The 14,389-nt window shown below is 40.3% G+C and overlaps 1 protein-coding gene across 3 annotated transcripts in view; it reads left to right on the top strand.

Annotated features, from left to right (window-relative positions):
* CBLB (Cbl proto-oncogene B) overlaps window positions 880–14,389 on the top strand; it is a 125,565-nt gene continuing 112,055 nt past the window's right edge. For 2 of the 3 annotated variants that reach the window (XM_021400552.1, XM_021400545.1), the window contains exons 1-3: window positions 880–1,087; window positions 1,873–2,031; window positions 10,299–10,549. In XM_021400552.1, the coding sequence (XP_021256227.1) occupies window positions 944–1,087; window positions 1,873–2,031; window positions 10,299–10,549 (554 nt within the window). In that variant the 5' untranslated portion in view covers window positions 880–943. The remainder of the gene's footprint in view (window positions 1,088–1,872; window positions 2,032–10,298; window positions 10,550–14,389) is intronic. The other variant, XM_021400561.1, reaches the window with a different exon arrangement.

Below are 14,389 nucleotides of genomic sequence, written 5' to 3'. Positions count from 1 at the left end.
ACTCACATAGCGTAAGTACACCCTGGAACACCTTCAAAGGGTTCTGAAGTCAAATGTCTTGCACCCTATGTGCCTGTGCTTCACTTTCTCCTCTCCAGTATTCACTGGTAGTATAAACATTTGAGAAAAACTTGCCCCTAAAACAGAAGTGTGACATTCATCAGTTGGGGTTTATTTACCACATCCCCATGGAAAACCCTCATATAAAGTAAACTTACAGAGGAGTTTTTTACATATATCAACTCTTTGCCCCGAGGAACTGCCGCAGTGTTTGCAGCTCTCCAGTCCATCTTTAACACAGGAAACCTCACCGTTTGCTTAAAAGCAAACCTCCCTCTCTCACGAGAAGAGAAACCACATGCGAAGAAGGAAGAGAAGCTCCTGCTCTTTGCAGCCACAACAAAACTCTCACTAGTACAAATGGGAGCCATACAGGCAGAAAACTCCAGAAGGCAATGAGAAAGACCACCGATTTTCAACACTCTTTGTGTGCTTCGATGAGATAGAAGCACAATGGCTCCATGAGGAGGACACATTTTCCGGAGCCCCATACCATACAACGAAGCCCCCCAAAACCAAACCTCCTCAAACCACTTCCCGCCCACCTGAGGCTTCGGAGGCTTCAAACCACCCCCTCGGGCGGGCACGCGTGAGGGGGCGGGACCGGAAGCTCCTCCTCCCTCCCTCCAGCTCGCCCACTGGCCAGTTTTCCTGTCACTCTCAACATCGCCTGCCCCCCACTTCCCCGCCCCTTGCCCAGCTTCAAGCTCACTTGCTGGCTTCCGCGTCAAACAAAGGCATCTCTGTGTTCTGATTGGCTACGCTGGGGGCTGTTGTTCCCGCCTGCGGGTCCAGGGCGGGGTTCGGCAGAGTCTCAGCCCACTCCGCCCCGCTCCCCTCCCGGCGCGCATGCGTGGGGCTGAGCCGTGGCCTCGGGGCGGGCATGTTGCGAGGAGAGGAGCGGCCGCCAGAGCGCCGCGGGGCGGGGGAGGGAGCGGGGCAGCCGGAGCCTCGCCAGCCTCACTTTCCCGGAGCGCGCGGAGACCACAGCCTGCCTGGGGCTGTGAGCTGTGCCACATACAGACCTGTGCGTGTGCCTCTCTCTATCTCTTCTCTCGCGCGTAGCTGCCGGACGCTGGCTCGCCTTACGCGCGCACAGAGCGGCGGGCAGGGCTGCGGGGCGGGCAGGGCGGCGGGGCAGCAGCGCTCTGGGCTCGCCCGCGGGGCAGCGGCAGTGCCGCAGGGCTCAGCCCCGCGGAGGTGGCTCGCGCGTTTGTCGGCGTGCGATCGCCGAGCGCAGCGGTAGGGACGGGCACGGGATGCGGTCCGGCCGCCCCTCGGGGCGGTGAGCGGGTGAGCCGAGACGCGCCGCCAGCCGCGGCCCTGAGCTTTGGGGCGCGGATCGGCGGAGGAGCCCGCGCTCGGTGCCGCGCCGTGCGGTGCCGTTCTGTACGTAAGTGTCTGTCCGCCTGTCTGTCCGCGGCCTCTCAGGCTGCTCCCTCGCTCTGCGCTGATTTCTTCCCTTTCCTCCCTCTCTCCCTCCCTTTGGCCGCGGCACGTCTCCCGCTTTTGTTGCGCGGCGGCGGCGTGTGCCCGGTGGCCGCCGGTGCGGGGTGGGCCCAGGGCAGCAGCGCCGGGGTCCTTTTCCTCCCGGCCCATCGCGGGGCCGTGGACAATAAATCCGCGCTGGCCTCCGCCAGGATGGTCTCAGCCCAGGTGGGCTTAGGCTGTCAAGGAAAGTTGAAGTTGTTCCTAAACATGCCCTGTTCTTGCCCTTTCCTGCCTGTGAAGAAGGAAGTGTTACCTCGCTGGCTGCGTGACAAGGTGTTTCGGAGCACCTAGTGAGTCTCTGTTCTCTGTCCCCGCGGCCAGCCTAGCTCCCAGATGGCTAACTCCCAGAACGGCCGGAACCCACGCAAAGGACGGATCCTGGGCTTCATCGACGCCATTCAGGATGCTGTGGGCCCCCCTAAACAGGCAGCTGCTGACCGGAGGACTGTGGAGAAGACCTGGAAGCTCATGGACAAAGTGGTGAGTGTGTATGTGTGCCCCGTTCTTTGCTCAGCATAGTGTTTAAACAGATGCACATGGGGAGACAGCGTCTTCCTGCAGCTTCAAGTGCCCTGCCGTGTGTGCCAGGGAAAGTAAGGGGACTTCTTCAGTCTTAGGTTATTTAAGCACCGTTCATCTTTCTTTTTTTTCTTTCCCGTGGCCTCCGGCTATGTGTTTTTTTATTTAGTCTTGGTTTGTGTTGGGAAAACAAATATGTGTGTTTGCCTCAGGCTATTGTTATTTTCAGATCCTTTAAAATGACTCAATCTTGAAAGGCTGAGCTGTCCTAACAAGAAACTGCTTAACTTGGTCTTGTAATCACATATTCTGTGTGTTTTGTGTTGGATCACGTTGTTAGTCTGCAAACAAGACCTCTGAAGCATGAAACTTAGTTAAGCTCATCGTCCTGTGAGACGTGCTCATGATGGTAATGTAGATACGTTTGTGCTTTTAGGAATGTGCGTGGGGACTGGGGGATGTCACTCTTGTCAGCTCAGTAAACAAATTTGTATGGCACACCTAACTTTTCAGTGTGTGCTCTGCATTTTAATGAATTTTGATATACTTTCAATTTTCACTCTGAAACGAGTAATACACCGTACTAAAAGTTATTTTCAAGGAAACAGGAGGATAGACTTGAGTTTTCTAGGTCCTCTCCTATGTCCCTGAACCAGCCTCAGAAATTTTGTTTAGAATTATTCAAGATAACCCCTTTCTGTAGATTAACTAGGTGAGTTTCTTACCAATGATAGGAATAGTTTGATTAAAGCACAGGTTCAGGAGGTATGGGCACTCTGTTTTGCACATGAGTGATGCTTGACAGCTTCCTCTTGAAGCTGTTAGCCTTGGGTCCTTGTATCAAGTGTTACTACTTTTTAACTCCAGGAATTAGTGTAACTGTTTGCTTTCTCTGTGGCTCTTGTGAAATGCAGGTGTTTAACACCTCTTGAAGTTTCCAGGCAGTTATACTGCCATAGCAGAGATAGTTAATTTAACATAATGGGCCTTGATGAGTAGTGATTTGAAAGTATTTGAGTCCTTGTATGCTCTTCTTTTTTGATGCTACAAGAATAGTAACCATATTTCTACCACAATTTCTGACAATGATTATAAACTGAAAAAACAGCCTTCGTACGAATGGAATTGTGTGAATCAACACCAAATCTTTGACATTTTCCTGTTAGTGATTAGGATGCTGTAGTCAGTGAGCATCTTGTAATGAGTAGTGCAAATATAAACAATTGGAAGCAGGCACTTTTCTTTAGCAGAGGGAAGTTTTCTGCTTGGAAATCAGGAACCTAGTTTGTCATTGCTGAAACCGTGTGGGGAATGTGCAGCTTAATTTACAAGTCTGTATGGTACAGCTGTCCCTGGGTTGTTTGCGTATCCACAAATACCGTAAAATCTTAACCCCAGTGCTTGGACTTGCAGATTACTTTTACTCATCTATTATAGGGTGACTTTATTTGTTGACAGAGCATCGGAGCAACCAGCAAGGCCTGTTCTGTAAAATTCACTGGAAAGGCTGGACATTGTACTGTGCTTTCTTTTTCATTTTACTGGATAAGTGTCCTCAATTTGGATCTTTAATGTATTCTCTTTATGCTGCTCTCAGTTAATCAAATTTTATTTCCAAATTGTATTAAAGTATACCAGACAGGATGATGTCACAGTGTGAGAATGCTGTAGCTTTCTGCTTGATTTTTTAGTGTTTGGTACTTAAAGGATGTGTTTGAGTAAATTTAATATGTTGGCAAACAAATTTAAGTCTCAAGCCTTATGCGACAGTAGGCACAGGAAGGCCATTTTCTCATCTGCCTAAATTCAAAACCAGGGATTAAAATCAGGAATAGAAACCTGCTCATTCGAGTGTTTCTTCAAATCCCCCTTTTGCAGTATGTCCCATGACTGATGTCTGTGGTTGTTCACTGATAAAATTAATACCTACTGAAGGCAGTAGGCTATGCAAAGTCAGTGGGATGCCACCCAAGGTAAAATTGTGGCTTTGAGGTCTGTTTTTGCTTCTTATAATAACAGTCATCATTCTTGTTCGTTCTTTGTCTATAATAGCTGTGATAACCATTGCTTTTGCCATGGTTAGGTGGCTACAGTTTTCTTTCATTCTAAAGATGTGAGTGAAAGGGTAGATGAAAACAAAACAAAGCTGTTATTTGACCAAAAGATGGAAAAAGAGCAGTCTTAAAAACTAGAAGCAGAGCTCAATTTTTCCCAGTTTACATCTCCTTTCTTCCTTCCTCCATTCCATTCTGTACCTTTCCTTACATCCTTTCTGCTTTCTCCTCTATTGGTTGGTGATATCACCCGTATGAGTTATTTGTTTTCTATAATAAGATATAAACCATGACCACCAATGTTGGGATATAGTTTATATAGTTCATAATTTATAGGAACTATATATATTATATATAGTTTATAAGAACTAAACCGTAAAATAGGTTTTGTGGTGAATGTAAAAGCTCTGGCTACCTAATGAATTTAAAACCTAGAAGCTAGAAATGCATTACTACTAGAAGATGATGGTTATCTTGGGAAGAACTTTGAGAGAGAATCCCAATTATATAAACATGGGAGCAGTTCAGTTAATTTACTGCTCTGGCTATTTAGACTTGGCAGTACTATTGTGCTCATTATACTATGGTGGGTTTTAAACTAGTAGAACTGTGACATGTTCTGAACAGGATTTTTTAAAATAGGAATATTACAGGAACTTTCCATCATTTTTCAGTCCTTTAACATGGTGGCTCAGAAAATGGTGCTTTCACATGATATTGTTAATCTTCACAGTAGAAGTATTTGAGTGCTCTATCTTGGCTCATGTGGTTGTTACGCATTGTAAATGAGGATCTGCTATTTTACTAATTATCCAAGAGCAAATTAGAATGCATCTCCAAAGCTTGTATTACTGACCTAGTGAGTAAAGGAAGTATTACTGCTGTAACTTAGTAAGTATTGTTTTTTCTTTTAAACAGACTTTGTCTATAGACAAGTTTTCAACAGAATATGAGCAGCCAGAGTGCAGTTCAACAGCTTGAAAGTCTGTACTGATTGGTTATTCTTTGCAACACTTACTGTGATTGTTACATTGATGTACAATCTTGCAAATCCATTAAATGTCATTGTTCCATGAAGGGGTCTAGAAAAGGAAACAGTCATAACAGCAGTATTTTTCAGTATGTTACCTGGTTGAAGTTGATGTGAAGTTTTACATCTGCATAGATTATTTGCAGAAAAGAATTTAAGTAGAGAAATGGAAGCTTCTCCTTTCCTAATTGGAATAAAGCAAAAATGACTCTCCAAAGTCAGGTGTTCTTCTGGGTATGTAACATCATCATTGTTACATTGTATTCTTCCAGCATGGAAATGTATGGTGCAGTTGCAACTGATAGCTGTTGAACAACTGCTTACTGCTTGTTGGGCTGAAAAGATTGGTCATTGGTTGTTTCCAAATACATTTTGATGAGAAGCCTTCTTTAAGGGGAATCATAGAAGGACCCTTTAAAGGCCATCTAGTCCAACTCCCTTAAAATGAACAGGGACATCTACAGCTAGATCAGGTTGCCTGGAGCCTGGTCCAACCTTGCCTTGAAATTCTCCAGCAAAGGGTCATCCACCACATCTCTGGCAACGTGTTCCAGTGTCCCTTCACTGTAGAAGACTTTTTCCTTATATCTAACTTAAATCTATCCTCTTTAAGCTTGAAATCATTTCCCGTTGTTCTATCAGAACAGACCCTGCTAAAGAGTCCATTTATTTCCTGTAGCTCCCCTTTAGATACTGAAAGGCTGCTATCAGGTCACCTTGGAGCCTTCTCTTCTCCAGGCTAAACAGCCCCAGCTCTCTTGGCCTGTCCTTGTGGGGAGGTGTTCCATCCCTTGGATCATTTTTTGTGTCCCTCCTCTGGACATGCTCCAGCAGGTCCACTCTCTCCTGTACTGAGGACTCCACATCTGGATGCAGCACTCCTGGTGAGGCCTCACTGGTGCAGAGCAGAGGGGCAGGATCACCTCCTTCGACTTGCTGGCCATGCTGCTTTTGATGCAGTGCAGGATACAGTTGGCTTTCTGGGCTGCGAGGGTACAGTGCTGGCTCATGTCCTGTTTGCCATCCACCAGTACTCCCAGGTCCTTTTCGATAGGGCTGTGCTTGATCCTTTCATCTTCCAGCTTGCCCCCTAGTTTAATAGATATTGCCTCGACTCAGGTGCAAGACCTTGCACTTGGATGTGTTGAACCTCATGAGGTTCTCTTGAACCCACTGCTCAAACCTGTCCAGGTCCCTCTGAATGTCATCACATCCCTCTGAGGTGTCAAACACACCCCACAGTAGAAAATAAAATACATTGCATTTAATGTAATTTCTGGTGGGAATGAATTATATGTTGAAGAAGCATCATCCTTGCACTTCATTTATTTTCTGGATTCACTCCTCTCTTGTTATGGCTTCATAATTGGTAGCATTGTGTGTTGTGTTTTTTTCTGAAGAATTGTTGTAGTATCTTCAGAGCTTCACTTGTGTTATTTAGAAATGCTTTTTAATACTTTGACTTTTTTGTATAGTGTGGCAGATGATACTAGATCAGTAGCGGTTTTTAGGTCTAGTTTTGGAAGTGTAAGAGTACTGATGCTCTGATTGTTTAGTCCATTCAAAGCAGCTGAAAACAGTGTTTAGCTGATCTCCTAGTTATTCACGGGTAGAATTGCACTCTATTGTTCCTATAGGTCTGGAGTAGATACTTGAATTTACACAGAGATAGTGGAAGGAGCTTAGCCTTTCTCAGTTTACCTCAATGAGAGAAACATTTCTTAGTAACTCACTACCTGATTGCTTTTTTTTTTAAACTGTTTTCTAAATATATACATGCTTGCTTTCAGTCACAACAATGCACAAATTGTGCAGTGATATGATTCACATCCGCTGCTGAAGTGTTGGTGAGGACTGTTCTGTAGAGTGTAGTATGGAGATTTTTATTTTGTTTCTTTGCTTTGGGTTCTGTTTTCTTTTGAAGAAAGGTATGTACACCACTTCTGTGGACTGGTAAATCTTTTGCGTCAGCAGTTGTCATTTCTTATTGCTTGTTTTAATTGTGAACTGCTGTAGTACGTGTCAGGACATCCTGACTCTGGAAACCATATGGTTTACCAGCCATTTCTTTACAAACTGACTTCCTTTGAGCAGAAACCCTGTGCACTCTATAAGAGCAAAGAAAGCCTTGTACTACTTCAGCAGACCCCTAACTGTAACTAAAAATTAGCTTTTTTTTTTCTTCCACTGAGAGTGCATAAAACTAATTGAGCTGACCAATACAAAGAATTTTGTATGATTTTCTTAAAGACTTGTTCTGGAGTTGAGTTCTACTGATGTTCTGCATTTATTTCTGTAAGTTGAAGAGAAGATGAAGTTTGGTAAACTATGACCACAGAATCTTGTTCTGATGTGTGTGTGACTAATGTCACCAGACTGAAGAATACTTTCTAGAACATCTGAAAGAGAAAATAATTCTTTAACTGCATGTTCTTTTTATGTTTGAATGGACTGACTGTTTAAAATGCAACATCCAGCATAAGCAATTTTTTTTATCCAGGATAAGCAATTATTTTTAATTGTAGTTTAGTATATACAAAGCCATCCACATTCTGCTTGTTGACACATCTGATTGAAAATACAGACTTCAGAAAGAGAGTTAATTCTTTGATCATGAGATTTAAGAAAAGTGAGGATAAATAAGCAATTAAAATGATTGCAGCCTTCTCTGCTTGTAGTCTCTTCTCATTGCTGATTTTTTCCTGAGTAAATATTTTCCTTCTTTAAGCTGTTATTTTTTATTATTGTGCTCCTTGCTCCAGAAGGTTATAACTTCTAATCAATGATATTGATTGGTGGCATCAGTAGTTTGCTTTGAGAGAATGTCTGTCCTTATTGATTCAAGTTTTCTCTAAATCAGAAATTGTGGAAAACAAAAGTTTACATGGAAAAGGTCTGCAATTTTCATTAGGGTTTCTCTGAGAAAATTTTACTCCTATCTTTGTAATTACAGTTCTTTCCTAACTCTTCTACCAAAATAAATTCATGTGTTCTACATATATGACTTACAAATCTGTCTGCATGTGTGAAATTCTTTGCTCGTATTTCTGAAATCTCCTTAGAGAATTCTGTCAGCTTAATTTCAGCATAACAAAAATAAAATATGTAATCTCCTTTTCATGTCTCTCATGTTAGTTCCTTTCTTGATCAGGCAACTCACTTACTTGAACCGTTATTTTTGAAGTTGTTTCTCTATCCTTCAGAACAAGTGTGTTCTTCTGTATCTGTCTGTTCTCTTAAAACTTATCCAGGAGTTGCTATCTTGTCCATCAGTAAGTTCAGGTTTGCTTTTCTGACCTTTAAAGAATACCATCATATCCAACCTATGTTCTTTGAGAACATGTGGGCATCTGCTAACTCATGGTTTTGACTGTTATATTTTATTCTGATAACATTTCCCTTATCACGTTAAATATAAACAACTTCCTTTCCAAGTCTCTTGCAGCTGTGGTTTGCAGCTCCAGAATTCATCACTCTCTCATGAGATTCCCAAACATTTTTATGCTTTGCTGCTTTTTTATTTTCTTCCAGTTTTCTCCCCATCTTATGAGGAATTCCTTTATGATCCACTTAAATTATTCTAGAGCTTGCCTTGAAGACCTTCTTTATTGTTTCTACCTGGAAGTGCTTAGCACACTGAGCCACTCACTAGCGTGTTGAACTGTGCTGTGTTCATGTCCTCTTGTTTGCCTGCATCCATCTGCTGTCTTTTTGTTTTTTTCCCACAGAGACTGTAAATTTCTCTGTGGGAAGGACTGTCTCTTTTACAGTACATCAAATGGATTTCTGATCCATTACTTGGTCTAGTATGTGGAAGAGTAATACAAATTGCTGACATAACAGTGGATCAGTAATATGAGGGGAACTGTTGCAAATATCAGTTTTAAATACTTTCTTTGAATGATATTTATGTTTCTGTAGTACTAATGCGTTTGCACTGTTTTAATAGTGCTAGATTTTTTTAAAAAAAACTTGTTAGTGCTTGACTTCTGTCCATTTTGCTCTCTCCACTTTTCTAATCATGGCCATGGTTCCCTAAATCTCGTTGTGTGATGTGTTTTGGTCTATGTTTCGTTCTGAGGAAGAAGTAATTATGTTTTAACTTGGCTGTTTGTAATGCATGAGTCTGTTCGTTCTTCATGATGTAGGTCAAGAAATTGGGAGAGGAGCTAGCAATATAGATTTGAGTTTACAATGGGATGTATACAAAACAAATATTCCTCCCTGCCTCCACCCTCCCTGGAATGCTCAAAGCCATGCACTTTTCTTAAGGTTGATACATTACTAGGAATAGGAGTCTTCTTTCAGCAGTATTAAGAAGCTTTTACAACCTTGTTAGTTATCTCAAAAGAATTGTCAAACTCACTAATATACACTGTGACAATCCCCAAATGTTGCCTATGAAATTTTTATATGCCATGGGCTTAATTTTCTTACAGGTATATAAACATGTATACACACATGTAGAATGTATTCCTCTGCAATGTTTTAGTTGAGCTTGGGTAACTCAACTGTGTCAGCACAATAATGTTCAAAATGTGTTAGTTTTGATTCTTTCACTTTCCACAGAACAAACTACCAGATAATATAGATAGCAAAGAGATAATTACTTTAAATATGGATGTGTTCTGGAAACAAAAACAGTACCACCCTCTTCCAGAAACATCTTTAGTGAAGACTAAATTCAAATAAAGGTGTTCAATTCATCTGAAGCTTATTTTTTTAAAAACACATTTTTCAAGTATTTTTTGTGCCATTTAGGAAGGTAATGACTCCAAGTCCATGAGCATGTTATTTTTCTGTTACTGTGAAACCACTCTTGGCATGACTTGCAGTACTGTGTTTTGCTAGTATACTCCCTGGCATATAGTGGGCAGGCAAAGTTGTTCTTCCTTTAAAGGCTGTACAAGCAAACTATGTATGTAAGCATGTTTGTTGTCATAGATGTGACAGCATTATGTTAAACTTGATATCCTTTGACATCAGGGGCATGTTGAGATTTCATGGTCTGTAAATGAGGTAGGTCTTAATTCTTCATATCTGAAAGTTGGATGAACGTGCTTGCACAATTTTAAGATGTCGGGTCTTTTTTCTGCCCCCAACACATCTATTGTCTTTTAAAATACACTTATTTTTGCTTGTAGGTAAGACTGTGCCAAAACCCAAAGCTTCAACTCAAAAACAGCCCGCCTTACATACTTGACATTTTACCGGACACTTATCAACATTTACGACTTATTCTGAGCAAATATGATGACAACCAAAAACTTGCACAACTCAGTGAGAATGAGTATTTTAAAATCTACATTGATAGTCTCATGAAAAAATCAAAACGGGCTATAAGACTCTTCAAAGAAGGGAAGGAAAGAATGTATGAGGAGCAGTCACAGGACAGGTAAGCGAAACATTTAAATATAAAGTAGATTTTCAGACCTGTCTGCATTCTTAACACTGTTTGTCTGCAAGTAGTGCATCTTGACATTTTTAATTATTTAAAGAGCAGAAGTATTTATTGTTTGGATTCGTTGACCCTGTGTGTCAAACAAGAATTTGCTGCATTTGTTCTGCCGCGTGCTCTTATCTGTCACTTTGCGACCTTTAAAACCAAGAACATTTCCTTCATAAAACATTAATTTCATTGTAATTACTTGTTCACGGGGCCTTACAGTATGTAGTTATCTCTCTGGCAGAGAGCGAGTGACTGGTATCTGGTCTGAGCTTGACCTCCCTAACTCACTTCTTAATACTGTGGGAGCCATAATGGATGTTGACATAGAGCTTTCACGAGTGGTGAATTGGAACAAAATATTATTCATGTTTTTGAGATACTGTACAATATTAGCATAAGGTGATGCTAATGTTAGTTGGTGCTGAGAAGTCTGTTCAGAAACCTAATGGATTCCTGATTTGCAGTGTTTCAATTTTAATAACCAGGATGAGTGTTTACTTTGTGTACTGTTTCAGTGGTGGGTAAGAAGGTTATTAATATTTGATATTAGTACATAAAATTTTCAAAATGATATTTCAAGGATTTCTGTGCAAAATCTGCAGTTTTGTTTTGAGGAGGGATACAGCAGTGGTTTGGCAATTGGCATCTGTCATTGTGGTATATATTTAGACCTATAGATGGTGAATGGACAAATTGTATCCCTGCTGTTCTATCTGCACCTGAGCATACAGATAGGTTTGTGGTCTAGTTTTACTGCTGGTGAAAATGGTGGTAGAAGTAGTGAAATGTCCATACTGTTGAAAATGTCACTGCTTTCATGTTTGACTGATATGTATGTTCCTTCCAGATCTTTAGTAATGATTATAGCTATTCAGTATACTGTGGTAGTCCTACTGTGCTTGATAACTTACCTGAAGCTTGCTTGCCATGTCAGGATTTTTATTATGGGGAAGTACTTAAAGACCCTTTAATTGTGAAGATACTTAATGCAATTTACCTAACAGGAACAAAAATGCAGTTCAGATAGTTTGAGTGATAAATATAGATCTTGATGTATGTTTTCTGTTTGAATTCGTAAGTACAATAAAAGCATTCACTTCAGTGCATCCTTACTGGAATTCCTGAAATAATTGCTTAGTGCTGAGCCTATGGTGTCTTCCTTGAATAACCTGTATTTGTTGTACGTACAAAAGTCATTGTGTTGCAAAGGAAATAAGAACTTTTTATGGTAAGGGAAATTTGACATAAATGACTGCATTATGTAAACAGGTTTTATTTTAACTTCCCTATGGTGCACGAAACACAGGTTTACTTGTGGTTTTACTTCGTTAGCAATAAATTAAAGCCAGTTTCAGTGTAACTTTTTTGTAAACAGTCTGCCATAAGCACTGAGCAGTCATCTAAAACAATGCTACAGGAACTCTTTCTAGTTGCTAGAATTGCTGAATTGCTTTCTTGATTCCAATTTCCCCCTTCTGTTTCTGCATAAGGGTGACAGTGGCAATTCAATGATGTCTTAGGTAAAGCAGGCAATTCTTGAAGAAGGTGCAGTTAGTGTATTTACCATCATTTACTGGGTTCATTTTTGTGAGGTGATTGAAGAGGAAGGATTTTAAAACAAAACATAGTAATGACGTGCAGTGATTCACAGTAACTTTTTCAGGTTCTTCAAATTTGTATTTTGGAAGGTGATAATTATGTCGCCAGACTGATAGAGTTTAAAACTTGAGGAAGGAAATGTAATAGAAATGTCTTTTGTGCTAAAACAGCTAGCTGTGTTTCTCCTGTAAGGTGGATTCTGATGTACTGTAGAAACTAAGGCTGGAATGTTTAAACAAAAAATAACAGAAGCATTGTTCCAGCAGTCTATGCATCATGCCCTTGTAAGTTAAAGTGTACATCTTTGTGACTTAAGTGTCAGTTCTTCATCTCCTGGCAATGTTTTATCTGTATGCATGTCCTAGTTTTAACTTGAATGAAGGTATACTCATTTGCTCAAGCCCTTGACTAGGTATCTGCTTCCTCTTTTGTGCTTTGACATACTTAATCATTTCAACTCTTGGTAAGTTAGTAAAAGAAGCTGTCTACTTAGCCTCTTCATTTCCAAATGTTTGCATTAACCTAAGTAGTTCAATTGTTAACTTTATAAAGAAAACATACAAGTGATCATTTAAATAAATATTTTTCAAGATGTTTTTAAAAAGGCAGTCAGATTGAAGTGTAGTCCATATTTAAAAAAAAAAAAAGAGCCTTTGATATGATGACACCTGGCCAGTTTTTCTGTTGTCAGTCTCACTTTCCTGTTATGTTTTCTGTTTGTGTCTCTGTGGTAGCTGGATAAAAAGGTCATTGTCGGGAGGGAGGGGGAGAAAAAGCAACTGGCTACATTTGAAAATGTTCTCTCTATATATTTGAATGATATACTTGTTAGCCTACCAGTGTTATTGAATAATCTTTTAACTTTTAATTTTACTTACCTAAGATGCTGTGGATGAAACAGGGTAGCGTGCTAGCCAGAATACCTATAAATGACTAAAAACAAAAACTTAGGTTGTAGCACTGCTACCTCTCTGCCAACTGCTACATTCTATGCCAAGCATATATTACAGGCATTTGAGTGGCTGGTGTCATTATTCTGTGTTCTTCAAGACGAATCCTAGAAAACAGAAGGTGTATGGCTTACAAGTTATCTTCCACGTATATGAATTGCACCCGTCTTCTGGGTTTGATGTCTGGCTTGAAATTGCATCTTCTTGCTTGATGAGATAAGAGTTAATATTAAATAAATTCTGTAAACTTTACCAGTTACAGTCTATGTAGAAGCTTTTCTAAGTATGAAGTTGTTTAAATATTTTTTGCTATTGATTTTATTTTTAAAAAATTATTAACACTGAATTAAGATAATTGAATCATGTTCATCTACTTAAGACTTCTACGTTTCTTTTGAGAGTCTTTTGCTATTTCCTCCTTTGTTTTTTCGGGAAGGAATTATTTCTGTGAAGACTAAACTTCCATTTGTCTTCTGGACACACTTCTGAAATGCATTATAAATGCAAAAATAATTAAATTAATATTAATTAAAAATGCAAAATAATTAAAAAATGTAAATTAGCAGTTCTTAAAGACAAGTGTTAGCCAGGTGTTGAAAGCAGGCACATAAGTTACAATGATAAGAATAGAGGAGGAATAAAGTGGCAACTGAGAGATTACATTTGGATTCACTCGAGATGTTGAATGTGAGTCTTTGAAGCAACAAAACATTTTCTCAGTAAGGGAGACAAATGTGAGCTCCCTTATAGTTACCTATGGATTATGTGCTTGGAAGGATGCATCTTGAGATGGAACTTGTTAATTCTCTACTTTAAAGTTTCTGGGACAAGAGTAAAAATTTAAAGCCAATGTGTGTATGTATTTTATGAGTCTTCTAAATGCTACTTGGTTCAATGAGAGTTAGTTGGCTACTTGGTTTTAAATGGCATTACAGAGGTGGAATTGGACAATCATATGAGTAGTTGTTAAGTTGAGGGCAGCACAGATAAAGCTGAAAAGATTAGAAGCACTGAGGTTGGTTTGAGGGTGAAGTAGGAAGAGGTGTGCATGTAGGAGGATAGTCAAGGAAGCCCCTCAAGATGATCACAGCATTACTCTTCCTGACAAAGTCTAAATTTACTTGCTCATTTCGCTGTTTGGTATCTTGAAAGAGACTACCTGCTTCTAGATTGTCATCAGTATTTTGTTAGTGCAGAATTCTTATCTTCTGCTTTCTTGGGAGATCTTTATTCCTCT

Source organism: Numida meleagris, chromosome 1, assembly GCF_002078875.1.
Source record: "Numida meleagris isolate 19003 breed g44 Domestic line chromosome 1, NumMel1.0, whole genome shotgun sequence".
In the NCBI taxonomy this organism is placed as follows: domain Eukaryota; kingdom Metazoa; phylum Chordata; class Aves; order Galliformes; family Numididae; genus Numida; species Numida meleagris.
This window is presented reverse-complemented; position numbering and strand designations above follow the sequence as displayed.